Source organism: Oryza sativa, chromosome 6 (genome assembly GCF_034140825.1).
Source record: "Oryza sativa Japonica Group chromosome 6, ASM3414082v1".
NCBI classification, from domain to species: domain Eukaryota; kingdom Viridiplantae; phylum Streptophyta; class Magnoliopsida; order Poales; family Poaceae; genus Oryza; species Oryza sativa.
This window is the reverse complement of record NC_089040.1, coordinates 24,681,116-24,698,852: the sequence shown is the minus strand read 5'-3', so window position 1 is coordinate 24,698,852 and position 17,737 is coordinate 24,681,116. Positions and strand designations below refer to the sequence as shown.

The following is a 17,737-nucleotide window of genomic DNA, read 5'->3' as shown; positions in this document are numbered from 1 at the left end:
TGGGAAAAGGGAGAAGAAATCAAAGAATACATGTATGTAATCAAAATGTGCCAGTTTGCCCAGAAGAATCCAAGTTAATACAACGAAATCTCAAGCGCTGCAGGTTGGCAAATTGATCTGGTCAGTGCTGTGATTTTCTGAACGAATAATGGACCATCTTGGACAACCCGCAGCGCAGAGAGATCAAGAAGAGATTATTAATGGTTGGGGGCTGATATAATCCTCTAACATAACCTAATGAGCTATTAGTGCTGTATAATCTCCGTGTGCTACGGCCGTGGTCTCCTGTACGGTGATTCAACTCAAGTGGTTTGTGTAAAAAGATCACCTATCTGACCATTCCATCCATGTGGAATTGATGCTATGTGCTGCTGCTTCTTCAGCTAGTAGATGACTAGCTAATGGCGCAACATCCTCGAATTTTGATAGTGTAACCTACCCCAGAATCATATTACTGCAAGTTTCACAAGCAATGCTTGTCATCAAAGCCTTCCTGGGTGAGCAAGCCTGTGACAAGTTTCTTTAGCCTGTCTGCACCAGGCCCTGGGCGGAGATCTTGTACACGCTCAACAGTGAACGATCCTTTCACTGTTGTCGTGTTCAACAGATCCATCCACCCACCTGCCACGAACCCGTCAGGTTGGCGGCCCAATAATTCCTGGTCGATCTTGTCTAGTACAGGATCTTCTCTTCCAAACTTTCTTGCAAAGGGAGCATTGCTGTTAACCATACCGTCAAAGTCATTGAGGGTGAGGTAGTGAGGGTGTTGCTTTGGTGGGTTGTCCCAAGAAATGAAATGTAGATCATGATTCACAGTGGTGTTGCGGAACTCTGGGACATTGCAAATGACTGTGTGGAAGTAACCCTCTGGTGAAGAAAGAAAATTGGCATAATACATCAGGACCGTCCTGGGAAGATTGTCCCAACCCCATATGCAGTATTCAATAAATTGATGAGTAAGCATCATCCACGCCGAGCCTAGAACATGATACATATAAAGCATGTATTAGCATTCTGTGAGTGCAAAGTGGATGAAAATTTAACAAATATGAACTCCATGCAAGATAATGAAATTTGCAAAATAATGACCAAATTATACAGTCAACATAACTGTTATGCACAATTGATTGGCCATAGGTTCATAACCAGAAAGGGAAAGAAGTAGCATGGTCAGTAATACAATGTCCCGATACTAAAGATTGGCCATAGTTTTGTGGTCAGAACAGCTTGGTTCAAGGTTTCAGCAAGCAACTGGAAAACCATAGTTTTGTGGTCAGAAGTAACAGTTTGGTTCAAGGTAGCAAGCAACTGGATAACCATAGTTTGTGGTCAGAAGTAACAGTTTGGTTCAAGATTTCAACAAGCAACTGGACTTTGACTGTCCAACAAAAGAAAAAAGGTTAGGATCACATGATGTTTTCAGAAATACCTAGTAAGATTAGCAGCTGCTTTGTCACATACAACAAAACGTAACCAATATGAGATGGGCAAGCATATATTATAGTATAGGTAAACATTATCTTAGTCTATGACCTGTGAAATGAGGCTAGCGCACTACAGTTAAGAAATTGGAGTGATACTATATAAGACAAAAACATCGGTTTCACCAATGCAAGACAATCTGTCCAAAGTGATTTTCTTGGTTCTGGAAAGTAAATTTGGTGCTGAATGCTGATACAAAGCAGCAAGCAAGACGTCATTGTACTGGAGAGCTGCAATGACGCTATTGAGCACCATCTCGACTGTTACTAACTACCTTGCTGCGAGTGCATGCTATCAATAGATGCCAAACCATAGTCCCACACCAATTGATATCTTCCAACTCGATTCTTTAGCACATGGTAAGTTGATAGAAGAGAGTTGACATCAGGACTCATGGTCGACCAAAATAAAAACAAGAAATAACACCAAGAGGTCAGCCGGAAAAAAAATATTTTTCCATGTCTCTAGCACGGTTACATGCAAGTAAAACTTGATTGCAGGATGAACAATTACTCACTAATAAACATAGCATGAGACAACGAATGCACGGAGTAATTAATTTGCAACTGAAATGGCAAACGCTCAAGGTGGTGCAGATAACCAAAAAAAACAAGAAGAGAAAGCTCATGCAGAAGCATCAGGTTAGAGGAAGCATTTACCAGTGAAGAGCTTGAATGCGGTTGGAACACTTCTTTTCTCTGTAATCCAGAAAACATCAGATTTCTGCAGGCTGTATAGCCCAGGGTCAATTATCACCGGCTTTGCCCTCTGATACCTACAGAGAAAATTTTAGCCACAAGCAGCTTGCATGAACAAAACAAACAATACTTTCAGCGAAATTCCAATGCTTACTCCTTCCATCCGATGTCACTGGTATGCTCAATAAAGTTAAGTTGCCTTGGCAAGTCAGATAGAACATACAACAGATCTGCAAAGCACACAAGAGAAGTAAGATTAACATCTATACATGTTAATTCTAACAAACATGTTTACTGAATTTACTCAAGCCTAATCCAAACAGGCCAAGACCAATGATCTCCACGAGTAAGACAAATCATGAAAAAGAAAGTAGTTGTAGATCGAAATAGAAATATAAAGCAAGATCAGAGCCCAGGGGAGCAGAGAAGTGGAAGCCTCCATATAAAGAAAGAACAGCCAAAGATTTTGCCTACCCCAGATACCACCTAGAAGGGGCAAAATCAATCGAATCTTACCAAATTCCTAGACCAGTTGGGTAAACATGTCATAAATTAACAAAAAAAATATCACTGCATACCCCAACTGGCAACTGCAAACGTATAAAAATCACCTCTTTCCCCTCCAACCCTTCCACCCAACTACCAGTCACAATTTGAAATTTCCAATCCCAATCCCCAATATGCTCTCCAGTGAGCCAAACTTAGAATCGAATGAGCCCAATTCGATACGAAAGCGCAAAGATCGCGTTCATTTTTTTGGATCGGAGCTCGCGTATTTGCGCGATCCAATCGGGGGCGATTGGATTGAGGCGGGGTAGGAGATCGCATCTTGGGGGCGCTTACCGTCCTGCGTGACGAGGGGGTAGTCGGAGGCGGAGAGGTTGATGAACCAGTCCCACTCGCCGCCCTCGCGGAGGAGGATGGCGGCGGCGTGGAGCGTGTTGGCCACCATGGTCGGGCCCCGGTAGGTGACGAGGTTGGCGCGGGTGACCACCTTGACGTTGCGGAACCGCGAGTAGACCGGGTCGGCGCGCACCGCGGCGGCGAGCTCGGCGCGCTCGGTGGCGGGGGCCTCGAGGTCGAGGTGGACGACGTACATGTTCGACGGGTGGTAGAGCGCCCTGAGCGTGCGGCGCAGCGCGGCGCCGTCGCCGGCGGAGCCGGACACGAGGTAGGCGATCCTCGGCACGGCGCCGCGGCCGCGCCCGCCCGACGCCGCCGCGCCGCGCATCTGCTGCTGCTGGCGCAGCTTGGCCTCGACGAAGAGCGGCTCGGCGGATGCCGCGGAGGGGAGCGGGGAGAAGGAGAGGAGGAGCGCCCGCGACGAAGAGAAGAAGAGGGACGCCGCGATGAGGAGCGACGAGAGCAGCACGGACGCCAGCAGCGGCGCCGCCCACCTCCGATGGTACCCACCCCCTGCCACCCCCGCCGCCCCCGCCGTCCCCGGCGACGGCGGCTTCGTCTCCAGCATCCTTCCTTCCTTCCTTCCACCGCCACCACCGGCGGCGTGGATCGCGGCGAGGCGAGGCGTGGATTGGGATCGGGTGCGGCCGCGCGAGGAGGAGGAGGAGGCGGTGGTGGTGGGATTAAATGTGGCCGTTCGGTTGGTGATGGATGCGTGTGGGGGAGAAAGAGAGGAAGAGAAGGGAAAGGAAAAACGCCCAAGGAAATCTGTCTCTCGTGTGCGCTTTGGTGTTGGGTGCGGGGATGGATGACGATGAGTCGATGGTGATGATGACCATGCGTCTCCGCCTGCTGCTGCTGCCGGTCGCGTTGGGTTGGGGTTGGCCTGTGGCCAACTCAGGATTGGGACGGCAAATCTCCCTTCTTTTTTCCCTTTTTTTTGGAGGACGCCAAGTCTCTCTTCTTTCTGGTATTTTGGTCGTGGAGTATAGCGAGGGGTTTGGAATATTTGGAGTGGATTTGGTATTTTGGGTGCAATTTATTTTGACTTCACGGGTATTTGGTTGCGATTGAAATTTTGAAAGGAGAATAATATAAAACGGTATCCTGTTTGGACGGAATGATACATGTAAGATATCTAATGCATCCCGTCCGAACGCGATACCGTTACGTAGCATTTCCCTTTTGAAAAGTAATATAAATACCATTGTGATTTGAAGGGTAGTGTTATCGAGGCTAATATTTGTATTTAGACTCATGTATTGCTACTTTAAATAAAAGGAGTTATCTGTTTGTTTCTCTCTCATGTCTCATACGCCACCACCCCTCCCTTTAAGAAATAACCATGATTTATGCAATATCCATGCACCATACTTCTAATCTATTTCCAGTCACATGGGCCAATACTCCTGGTTAATCCTAGCCATATGGCCATGAAAAAAGAAAGTTGTTGCAGTAATGTCATCGAGACTCGTGTTCTCAAAATCTTTCATATATTGTGTTTGATTTGTAGTCTTGTGTTCAATGACAAATATTTCTAAAATTCCATGGTGTCCCTAAATACTTCACTATGTCACTCCTGATGCTCCTGAATTTTGTTCGATCTTCTATATGCATCACCCCTCCCTTTGTTACTTTACCATCAGTTCACATCCATCATTAATTTCTTAAAACATTTGCGTTATCCCTTACCTTTATCAAGATAAGATCCAAATTAAGAGTCAAATAACTGATCATGCTGCATTGATGCATGGTGCGGCTGAAACAAACCCACTAACTCGTATAGAAAATCATTCATACCACTTTCTCCTGATTGACTTCAAAAATAAAATATCCTGGTGCTATTGAGGTACACTTGTTCAATAAGGATTAAATTAAAGCATGCGCAACCGCATAATCTTGCTATGCCCTAAACAAATCAGTGTTGGGGGAAGCTGAATACGGGTGTCGAACCAAAAAAAATACCCTTCATTAATTAATCAGAATTATACGAAAATTCGACATTCACAAATATATGTACATATTTCATAATACTATATGAACTTCTTTTGAGATTTAAATATATGCAACAATATAATTTGAATATTTTCATGTTATTTTTCAATTAAGCAACCATAAAATAAAATATAGCTTCCAACATCACATTTGTACACTAAATAGTGTAGAAGTAAAACATAAAAAAATATGTAACAAAATATAAACAATGCTAAAGTCGAAAAAATCATCAAGTACAACATGCGGACAGACGATTATTAGGATGATTAAATGGAAAATTGCTAAAAGCGGAGTTTTTGACGTTCACAAATGATAAACGCAGAATGTATGAACGATTTTGCTGCTTGTAACTATATATATATGACCGATTAAACGGCTGGTACGGTCATTTCGTATAACACTGGGGGAAATCGCTCCTCAATGAACAGTTCCAGCATCATTGTACGGACCACGGAGGACGGATCACTTAATAACGGAACAAATGCTATACTCCCTCCGGTTCTATAATAATTGACGTTTTGGACAAGATTGGAATCAAACTTTTATAACTTTTGCCATTAATAACTTTAAAAATATTTAGTTTAAAGAAACTAGAACAACGTATATAGATTTCTCTTTTAAAGCACTATAATAAAAATAAACATGCATTTATTCATTGTATATATTATAATAGAAAAATAAGGTCAAAGATATATTTTGTAGTCCGTGTCATTGTCCAAAACGTCAATTAAAATGAAACTGGAGGGAGTACATTTTAAGGGCATCTTTTTTTTTTACACACAGTACAAACGCATGTGCTCGTAACGCCCGTATATTTATCCTACACACTCACACCCTATCCCTATGAGCACATATGGAATTTTATAGGATTCAAATCCTATATTGTTTGTTTTTCATATGGTCCTTTGAATCAAAGTATTGAAAATTATTTAATCCTATGAAATTCCTAAGGAACGCCTCAATCCATATAAGTTTTGAAGGATTTTTTGTAATAGAAGTTTTGAAGGATTTTTAACATGAGGTTCAACCTCATGGAAAGTTTCTAATGAGTCTATCTCTTTTATCTAATTCCTACGTTTTTCTGTGGTTCAATTAAGGGTCCCTTTGAATCAAATGATTTATGTAGTAATTTTATAGGATTCAAATCCTATAGGAAATTTTTCTATTTGATCCTTTGATTCAAAGGATTAAAGCTTTCCAAATCATATGAAATTCCTATGAAATAACACATTATATGTGGATTTTGGAGGAAAGTTAGCAAGAGTTCCATCATCTTGGAAAATTTCCTTTGAGTCTATCTCTCTTATCTGATTACAGCGTTTTTCCTGCGGTCTAATCAAACGATCATTACTGTGTTTTGCAATCCTCTATTTTTACACTTCAATTTTCTGTCAGAATCCTGTGTTTTTCCTATTCCTCTATTTTTTTCAACCATGCGATTCAAATGGGCCCTTATTCTTTTCTCAGTTTAATGCAACTCTTCACTTTGTCTCATTCAACCTCATGTAGTTTTTAACAATCCAAACAAAGCATATATGTCTAGCCTATCACAACTCGAAGGTATTGTTATAGAAAATCTATACATGAATTTTTTTAATAAATAAAAACGTGTAGAAACTTTTAATATATGAATGTTCTACATAAAAAAAATGAGAGAATCCATTATATACCACTGACTTTGTCACACGTCTACGATTTGCCACTGACTTTATCATGTTCTACAATATGCCATCGACTTTTGCTTAACTTCTACAATTTACCATCGCCGTCCGGTTAGTCTCCGTTAGTACTGTACAAATTTGTCGAAATGACCAAAATACCCCTAGGAGAAAAGGTTTCAAAATTTGGATAAAAATTATGAAATATCATATTTCAAGTTTTTGGTCAAATTTTGGATGTTTACAATCTTATGTTTATAATATAATATTTTGATAATTTTATCCAAATTTTGGAAGTTTGTCATAGGGGTATTTTGGTCATTTCAACAAATTTGTACAGTACTAACGGTGGCTAACCGGACGGCGATGGTAAATCGTAGAAGTTAAGCAAAAGTCGATGGCATATTGTAGAACGTGACAAAGTCAGTGGCAAATCGTAGACGTGCGACAAAGTCAGTGGCATATAATGGATTATCTCTAAAAAAATTTTATGGTGAGTTGGAACTGAATCAAAATCCAATATATAAAACTTCAGTGTACCACCTTATACTCTGTTTGGATAATGGGTTAAGAGGGGTGAGATTGTGATAGGGATATAAGTGGAGGGTTGAGATGAAATGAGATATGAAGAATAAACGGCTAGGATTAAAAGTTATCCTTTTAGAAGGTAGGATAAGATTTCCCCATTCCATTATCCAAATATAGTATTAGGGTTAAAAAAAAGAACAATGCATACAAATGACCATTTAATACCGTAGAAAAACAAAAGTCACATGTGTCAACGTTTATTTTTAGGATTGGATTTATTTTGGGATAGAGAGTACCAAATATGTTGATATTCTTTAATAATATTAAATAATATAATGATCATTTGAGAATGGAGGGAGTACTAATTAATTACCAGTTGGGATATCTGTTCGTTTAATAGTTTAGGTGCACGATTAATCCAGATCTGTTGTCTGCCTAACCAACCACACATCTCTCAGCTATACTGCATCAACTTCACCTGGCTTATCAACGGCAGAATCGTCCGTATTAGTATTCCGTGTAGAATGGTCATGTTGATGAGTTATCCCTTCGTTCTAAATTAATCTACATATAGTTGTTTTGAGGTTATTTCTAAATGATCTACATTTTTATGTTTATTTGTTAAGTGTATTCGTTATTTGCGCATTAGAGTAAATGGACATTGATACATGCATCCATGTACATAAGTATTTATAACCCACGTGCAATATCTTGATTTGCTATTGGCTAGGAAATAGTGGAAATAGTGCATGCATCAAGTTTGTTGTTAGAGTAAATATAATATGATAGAGTTATTAGATTTTTTTTTTTGTCTTGGTGTATCTAGTATATCAATTTGGAATGGATGAGTACTTTGGTGTTTACTCCGTACCTATCAACAGCAACTGGACAATTAATCCTTAAAAAAACAGCAACTTGACATTTTCTTATCTGCTTCCTTTCACGAGAGTTCGGAAAATGTGTGGGCCCAGTTGCACGAATAGATGACAAATGGACGGTAGATCTTGGTTGTTGTCTCTAGTTTAATCATGCTTAGAAATTCGAGCCGTCAAATGCAGAATTCTTGGATCATCTGAGAGTGATTGGCATGTGCTACTTCGTGCTGCTCCACTCGTTTGTTTTGAGATTCTACCACGAGGTAAGACCGTAGGAAAATTCAGTAATGTGTTGTTTTGTACTCCTCTTTTTGTCCATAGATTCATGGCACTATTCAAAAGCATGCGGTGTGAATAGTTTTCACTGAATCCTGTCAACTGCACATGCATTAAAATACAACTTGTTTTTTTCATGTCGTTATTTGCAAATTATACTAATCAAAACAAACGGATAAACTTTTAGATTGAACCATATTTGAACGAGATGATAAGGTGGGATATTCATTCTCATATGTATTAGTGCTGCAGAATCACCTTTATACGAAATGCATAAAACAAACACAAAATACTTGAAATTCTTTTCAATAAAAGGTTATCAAAACTTATAAGTGTCATACGAATTTTTGGCTGTGTTCGTTTGGGCATGTTCCCAACCCATCTCCCTCGTTTTCCGCGCGCACACTTTTCAAACTACTAAACGGTGCGATTTTTTTTTTCAAAAAGTTGCTATACAAAAGTTGCTTAAAAAATCAAATTAATCCATTTTTTTAAAAAATAGCTAATGTTTAATTAGTCACGTGTTAATTAACTACTCCGTTTTTCGTGCGAAGGAGATGGGTTCCCAACCCTAACTACCGAACACCCCTGGGACCTCAGATATAATTCAATATCATAACTTTAACAACTTCACTAAGATGAGACATTATCAAACCGATAATAATACTAATTCTCTTGAACTATGATTCAAACATGGCACGACCGAATTTGTCACGAAATAGACGATTATTGCTCTCCAACACGTCGATCCTCAAACATGGCGTTTATCCCCCTGTTTGCATTTTCGATTTTGATTAAAATTTTGGTGATTTCAATTGTACTAAAATTTACGATTTTTTTGTGATTTTAGGTATTTTTGGACCGTTCTTTTTTTGAAATTTTAACTGAATTTAAATAAACTTTGATCAAATTTAACAAACATTCGAGAAAATCCAAAAATTCTAATCCCACAGAACAGAACAGAATGTCACGTTTGATTCGATGAAATTGCCGGGTTCCAAACCGCTCCGGGGTAGGACAGAAGAACACACGAGAGGCAACTGGGAACGTCGTCCACAGCAGAGCAGAGACCACCCTGACGCCCGAGCCCGAGGACCATCGCTTCCGCTGGCCGAAAGCTGAGAGCAAGTTTAATAGTACAGCTTCCAAATCATATATAGCTAATATAATAGTCAATTTATATAATACTAATTGTTTAGTATATTATTAATACATGATCCTACCTGTAATATACATATTACGTCTTTTAAGTCCGTGCTGTAGCTAGCTACAGATCTATAGCCTGCTACTATTTTCTTTTCCTTTATTTTTTTAAAATTTTCTGTAGCTGACTTATAGCCTGATTGATGCGCTGCCGCGCGACGTGTGCCGTTGTACGGATCTCGGGGGGCGAGACGAGACGAGACGACCAGTGAGGAGTCGCCACGGCCGCGGCCTCAGGCATGGACAGAAATTCTCCGTATTTCTTCTCCTTTTCCTTTGTGATTTGATCTGTCCCCTCTTCTAGGTCCTTCTTTCTCGTTGGGTTTTGGTTGTTCTTCTAGCATCAGGTTCTGCTGGTGGTACCACGCATCCTTGCAACAACTTTCGCGCACGGTCAACCGACTGCAGGATGAGTCGCCGGGCGAGCTGCCTGATTTTTTTCTTCACATTTTGATCTTTTTAAATTTTATTCTATAAATAGACCTTAAAAAATACTTATCACAAGACTAGATTAGTTTTCTTGACGCTAAAATCATTGGCACCATTGTTCAATATCTCACCGTCGAGACATCGACACACTATCACCGTACGTAGTAGCTAAGTTACACATGTGAAGGGGTCAGTATCAAAAGAGATTGACATTGAGAACTTATTTGTAAAAAAATAAAAAGGGTTGCAATGTAAATATTTTATTACAAATAGGTCTTTATGTGTATTTTTTGGTGAGGATCTATTTGTAATAAAAATATTTACATTTTAATCATTTTTGAATTTTTTATATAGATCTTTGTCTTCAGACTCTTTGACACTGACCCCTACATATCACGATGGCTAGGGTGGTGAGGGTATCGGGGGCAACGTTGTTAGCGCCGAAACATTGGACCTTAGCGTCAAGGTCACTATTACCGAGAAAGGGGTTCATTTCTATAATAAGATTTTCAAAATCTATTTATAAAATAAGTTTTCAAAAGTGCGAAAACATAAAATCCAGGTGACTTGCTCCTTGAGCTTTGCTGGCTAAAGAAATTGCTGAGCACACGTATAGTCTTGTCTCCACGTTCGCAAAATTAAAATTTAATTTATAATTCATAATTAATTGTTTTTTTCTATTTTCCAGCCTTACCCTATAATCTTTTTCGTTGCATGGAGTCCATATTGTCCTCAACTATCGCGTTTCTAAAAGAAAGATTCAAATTAACGTTTGAAACCATTTATTGACCGCCAGGCGGGTTCACAAAACTGATCAGCATTTTAAAAACCGTTGATGGTTAATTTGTCAAAACCGGTCGGTTTTAGCTAGTTTTAATACGATGTTATCCGAAAGTCATCGGTTTTCGGCAACTCTGTGAGTATGTTTTTTCTAGAACAAAAAAGTAAACCCTGCTGCCAGGTCGTCATACTTCAATAATAAAAATGTTATTAAAAAATCAGGACCCACTTACCATATCTCCCCTTCTTATAAGATTCAATGGTATGTAAACAGTTTTGGTGGTAAAACCAGTGAGGTGGTGCCTATAGTTTGCTGTTTGCTTTTGACGTGCCAATAGTTTGATGTTTGCTTTGGACGTAACGAAACGCGTCCGTAGGTGCAACTTCGGAGTTCCCCGAGCACCATAACCGTATCACTGATCTTTAGTTAATTGCTGGATCACTGTCCGGACAGTCGGCGTGTGGTGTAAGCAAAAGTGCGATTTGGTCACTGATTGCCTCTCGCCCCTTGCTCCTGCCGATCGTGGATCGCCGATGCAGACGACGCGTGTGCCGCTTACAATAATGGAGTGGAGTGGGGCAAAGCTTTTTTTTCTTTTTCTGAAAAGAGACAAAAAAATATTTTTTAGAAAAAAAAAGTAGCAAAGCAATTTATTACTGTGGATTTATGATACACGTCATCTACTGTAATAACACTATCATTATAAATATGATGTGTGAAATGATAAAAAATAAAATCCATATATCAATGGTTGTAGTGGTAGTACCATTACTACGACAGAGGATCTTCATCCGGTTTTAGCTAATGATGATTCAGCAGCAATTGTTGTGGTGTCAATCCTTGCCGGTGAACATGTGTAATGCACGACAACGCGGTGGTTCTGCAGCGCACAAAAGTTGCTTAACTGCCATTACTTCATTCACCGTTGGAAAAATGATCTTGGCTGGGTCGACTGTTTTCCACAATAATTCCAGTTCTAATAAGAACCAGGACTGAAGATTGTTTTTAGTCCCGGTTATAAAAATTTTGATCTTTAATCCCGATTGGTACTAAAGATCATTTTTTTGTCCCGGTTCATGGCCTATCAGAGACATCTCAGGAGGTCGAGGATCTTTAGTTCCGGTTGATAAGATCTTTAGTCCCGGTTGGGAGTAAAGATTATTTAGATCTTTAATCCTGGTTGATAATACCAACCGGACTAAAAATCTATCTTCTTGGTTGGACTCCAACCGGGAGTAAATATTTCTCTCCCATATCTGATTGGTTAAGTCCCATACGAGACTTCCTCCTCACCAAGATATTTAGATAAGATCGGATCATCCCCTCTCCTCTTACTCTTTAGATCTCCTTCCTCCTTCTTCCCTCCCCTCTCCTCGCCTTCCTCCCCTTCCTCCTTCTCCCCTCTCCTCCTCACATCCGGCGCTCGGCGTCGGCGGGCAGGCTGCGGGCGGCGGGGCCGCGCACGGGGCGGCAGGCGCCGGCCGTGGCGAGCGGCAGCCACAGCGGTTCTCTCCGGCTTTTTTTTTGATAATTTGTGATTGAGAGATGTATAATTTCTTTCTTTTAGAATTTGTGATTCATTGCATGGATCTGAGATGTATAAACGATCTGTGATGTATTTGATTTGTGTGTAATTTTTTTAAGATTTGTGATGTATTTAATTTGTGTGTAAGTAACTTAGGATTTGTGATGTGAATGATTTGGGATGTTATTTTGGTTTGGGGATTTGGGTATATGCATGGCACTCAATTTGGGGATTTGATGTTCGATTTTGGTATATACATGGCACTCGATTTGGGAGAAAATAAAAAGAAAATGGAAAATGGACCAGCCGGGACTGCGGACTGCCCCTACCCTCTCTTTAGTCCCGGTTGGTGTTACTCCCGGTTGGTAACACTAACCGGGACTAATCTTTAGTACCGGATTCGTAGTATAGGGGGTTACAAACCGAGACTACAAGGGGTTACAAATCGGGAGTTAAGACGATTTCTCCAACAGTCCCGGTTGGTGTTACTCCCGGTTGGTAACACTAACCGAGACTAATCTTTAGTACCGGATTCGTAGTACAGGGGGTTACAACCCGAGACTACAGGGGTTACATACCGGGAGTTAAGACGGTTTCTCCAACAGTGATTGCTTGATGCATAGGAGCGTTGTCGAGGAGTGATCCTCTCTAGCGGGAGATCGTGAGACACCCCTTTCGTGAGTTCGGCCGGGGGCAGCGGGTGAGATTCGAGGATTTGGTGAGCGAAACTGTGTGTGTGATCTTGATCTCGGAGGCTCCTCCAAGACGATGAGACAAAAGAGGTTTATACAGGTTCGGGCCGCTATGAAGCGTAACACCCTACTCCTGTGTGTATGATTCTTCTGTGCTTAGAAAGTCCCTGAATCCTTGGTATGCAAGCTAGGGTTAGACAAGCTTTGGCTCAGGGATCCTCACTCCGATCCCACTTCCTCGCTAGGCATGGTCCTCCTTTTATACTCTAAGGGGATACCACATGTGATGCGAGTGCTACCTAGGGAGAAGGGAAAATATTTTCTATATTAATTACATGTCTTGTGCCTTAGCCCAGAAGCTATCTGCACGTCGGTTGCTGCGCGGGGCCCATCAAATCATGCAGGGCGCCCTTGTCATTCGCCATTTAATAGATGAGGACTTCCGGGTTCTCATTCACACCAGGAAACGGGAACCCGGGTCAGTTCAGAGTGGTTGGACCAGCTCTGACCGGGGTAAGAGGCTTTGAAGCCCCTCATCATTATGATGAGATGGGACAGAGCACACCGCTCGCCGCCTGACACACTGACAGAGCGGGGGTACACAGTCGCCGTCCCATCGGTCATTCAACCGGTCACAGACCGGTCAGATGCACAGCACGCCGCATAAAATACGGCATGGCACGGTTGCATAGACCGCTTTAAATGCAGTTAGGTGGGCGTTAGGCGCGCCCACCTAACCCTGTACACGTGGGCTGATACGTGGAGGGGGTCGAGGCAACTCGACCCTAAGCGAGGGCGGCCTCCTCCCTCTAGCTTGGAGGGGGCAGCCGCGCCACCCCGGGCTCGACCCCCCTCGAGGGGAGCCACGTGGGTTTGGGGGCGGCCCAATCCCAAGTTGGGAGGGGGCAGCCGCCGCAACACCCCGGGCTCAACCCCCCTCGGGGAGAGCCACGTGAGTTTGAGGGCGGCCTCCTTCCTCTAGCTGGGAGGGAGTAGCCGCCGCGCCACCCCGGGCTCGACCCCCCTCGGGGTGAGCCACGTGGGTTTAGGGGCGGCCCGACCCCAAGCTGGGAAGGGGCAGCCGCCGCAACCCCCGGGCTCGACCCCCCTCGGGGAGAGCCACGTGGGTTTGAGGGCGGCCTCCTCCCTCTAGCTGGGAGGGGGTAGCCACCGCTCCACCTCGGGCTTGATCCCCCTCGCGGGGAGCCACGTGGGTTTGGGGGCGGCCCGACCCCAAGCTGGGAGGGGGCAGCCGCCACAACACCCCGGGCTCGACCCCCCTCGGGGAGAGCCACATGGGTTTGAGGGCGGCCTCCTCCCTCTAGCTGGGTGGGGGTAGCCACCACTCCACCCCGGGCTTGATCCCCCCTCGCGGGGAGCCACGTGGGTTTGAGGGCGGCCTCCTCCCTCTAGATGTGATACCCCCGGGCCCATATCACCGACAGTAGCCCCCGGCGTTAGCCCTGACCAAAACCTTCCCCCGGTGGCCATGGTTGACGCCACTCTCCTAGTCTAACGATGTGGGCCCGGTCTCTTCTCCATTCTTTGTTGGCACTAGGGCCCATGCGTCTTTTTCGCCCCAACTTGAGGGCGACTCGCCGGCCCGTACCTTAGGTTGTGAACTTATTTTCTGTATATATTCAGCAAACGCTGTTAGATTCTCTCGGGCCCGCGACTTCATGCTGCGCACCTCGCTTGCTCCTGCCTTTTGTTAACCTCTGTTCATGTTCTACTTCATCTATTCAAACGATTATTTTCGCGTGAGTGTGAGGACTGAACTTTCCATAGCCAGCAATCCTCACCTGCAATCAAGCCAAGCTGTGTGCCATAGCCAGTCGGCGGGGCCAAAGCCAACTGCTACGGGAGAGCCAGCACAGGGGGCCCCGGGCGTCGACGGCGTCCAAAGCTCGACGCAGGGCTAGGATAGAGCTAGGAATCGTAGCCCCCACACTTTTAGCAAAGAATCATTTGAATGGGTGAAGTGAATACAAACTTTTTGTTACCAAGGGGGGCAAACGAGCGTGCGACACGTGGGAATCGTGGGACCGCGAGGAAGAGATGGGTGAGAGATAAATATAAGCCATGATAATTTTGCTGATAAGCATGAATAAAGAAGATATATACTTAAAGGAAGTATTACAAATGCTATGCTCAAAAAGAGTCCCCGGCCAACGCTGAGCTTTCCCATAGAGGTCTGCTTTGGTCCGGGTATTGTAACACCTCCTTTGTTACCTTTGTTTATCCTTGTTTACACGTCGCGAGCTTTCAAACCTTTGGCTCGAAGAGGGCTCCCCACCCTGGGCTTCGAACCCTTTAGGGAAGCCTGCGACCACTTAACAAACGAGGTCAAGCTCCCATGAACCTGCGCCCCAACGCTACACATTTTGTTCGCTCTTTCCTTTCGGTGGCTTCCTTCCAATCTCTCTTCCTTCTTCATGGACGATTACTTTCGCACGAGTGTGGGAGCCGAAAAATTCTAGAGCCAGCAATCCCCGTCCACAGTTGAGCCGGACCGGGCACCGTAGTCAGCCGGCGGGTCCAAAGCCAGCCGCTACGGAAGAGCCAGCACAGGGGGTCCCGGGCTTCGACGGCACCCGGAGCTCAACTAAAGGCTAGGATAAGGCTAGAAGACTTAGCCCCCACACTTAGCGAAGAATCGTTCATGTAGATGGGAGAGAGGTTGGGCTCTTACCACCGAGGGGCCAAACAAATGCGCAACACGCGAGCGTCGCAGGGCCATGAGAATAGAATGGGGGGAAATTAAATATAAGATTTTAAGCTAATGAATTGAAAAATTGAAAATATTTGAAACTTGAAAGGACGATCAGTTGAGCCGGGCCGGGCACCGTAGCCAGCCGGCGGGACCAAAGCCAGCCGCTACAGAAGAGCCAGCAGAGGGGGTCCCGGGCTTCGACGGCACCCGGAGCTCAAAACTGCAAGAGTCCTCCCAGGAGTGAACCGATGCGGCAGCAGGTTCATGGGCCAACCCCGCGCTTGGCCCCTGAGGGCCATGGGGAAGAGGTTCACCATGACCCAGTCGCCACCCCCACCCAGCCGCCGCAACCCCCGGGCTCGACCCCCCTCGGGGAGAGCCATGTGGGTTTGAGGGCGGCCTCCTCCCTCTAGCTGGGAGGGGGTAGCCACCGCTCCACCCCGGGCTTGATCCCCCCTCGTGGGGAGCCACGTGGGTTTGGGGATGGCCCGACCCCAAGCTGGGAGGGGGCAGCCGCCACAACACCTCGGGCTCGACCCCCCTCGGGGAGAGCCACGTGGGTTTGAGGGCGGCCTCCTCCCTCTAGCTGGGTGGGGGTAGCCACCGCTCCACCCCGGGCTTGATCCCCCCTCGCGGGGAGCCACGTGGGTTTGAGGACAGCCTCCTCCCTCTAGACGTGATACCCCCGGGCCCATATCACCGACAAGCGTAGATCAAAATCATATCTGGCAGTTGTTATGGCCTTTAACAAATGATTAACAGATAAAGTCAGTTAAAACTGCACTACCTCTATCCCAAATATAAAAAGTAAACATTTTATATTTAGAAGCGGAAGTGTAAGGTGGTGTTTGGATGCAATAACGGGACTAATTTTAGTCTCTATCACATCAGAAGTTGGAACACTAATTAGAAATATTAAACATAGACTAATGACAAAACCCATTCCATAACCTTGGACTAATTCGCGAGACAAATCTATTAAGCCTAATTAATTCATGATTAGCCTATGTGATGCTACAGTAAACATGTGCTAATTATGGATTAATTAGGCTTAAAAATTCACGAATTAGCTCTCATTTATGCAATTAGCTTTATTATTAGTCTATGTTTAATACTCCTAACTAGCGCCTAAACATATACGGACTAAAATTAGTCCCTCCCATCCAAACTCTCCCTAACTCTCTTGGCATGAAATATTTAAAGTTTTCTCCATGGGTACAAATGGAAGGGAGTTGCAGAAGAGAAATATAAGAATAACCGGTGATAAGCCCACACATTGCTGTGGCTTCTTCATATATAGAAAACATTACTGTACTTCTTATCTGAAAACCGACTTTAGGAAGGTTTAGGTCATTTTATGATAGATTTGAGCCTATCTATAGTAGAACTTTCAGGTAGACTTTTTATATTTTTGCTCCTTTTAAAAACTTATTTTACAAGTAGATCCTAAAAAACTTATTCCATAGATAGACCTTTTTCTTAATGCTAGTAACCTTACACCGAGGTCCAACGTCTCGGTGTGAACGACGCTAGCACTGACACCCTCACTCCCTAGCAACCGAGATGTAGAGGGGTTGGCGCCAAAGAAACTAGCGTTGAGGACCTATTTATAAAATATTTTTTAAAATGGTTAAATGTAAATACTCAGCGCCAAAAAGCTACCGATGACCTATTTGTAAAGAAAAATATGTTTGTTTTGTTCTTTTGGAAATTATTTTATAAATAGGTTCTCGGTACTAGTCGATCCCCTTCACCTCAGCGACTTAATGTGTGTTTGGCTCTCTAGCCCAGCTAGCCAAGCTCGGCAGCACTAAACCATCTCTTTGCCAGCTTGCTAACCTTGCAGTGGCTTCTATGTTTGGATGGTTTTGCTTCATGTATAAGTATTAGTGGCTAGCTGATGCAGATGAATTATTGTTGCTGAGTTCTTCCGTGAATCATTTTTCCTTTTAGATCCAGACTGATTGTTCGCTGTATTT

At 43.7% G+C, this 17,737-nt stretch overlaps 1 protein-coding gene across 1 annotated transcript; it reads right to left on the bottom strand.

The window, feature by feature from the left end:
- Nucleotides 1–16: 16 nt before the first annotated feature.
- On the bottom strand, nucleotides 17–3,782 carry LOC4341461 (beta-glucuronosyltransferase GlcAT14A). Its single transcript, XM_015788347.3, has 4 exons — nucleotides 3,024–3,782; nucleotides 2,335–2,410; nucleotides 2,142–2,257; nucleotides 17–978 (listed from the first exon to the last, which is right to left on the bottom strand). Exons 1-4 carry the CDS (start codon nucleotides 3,649–3,651, stop codon nucleotides 464–466), a joined length of 1,335 nt encoding a protein of 444 aa, XP_015643833.1. The 5' UTR covers nucleotides 3,652–3,782; the 3' UTR covers nucleotides 17–463.
- Between the last annotated feature and the right edge of the window lie 13,955 nt (nucleotides 3,783–17,737).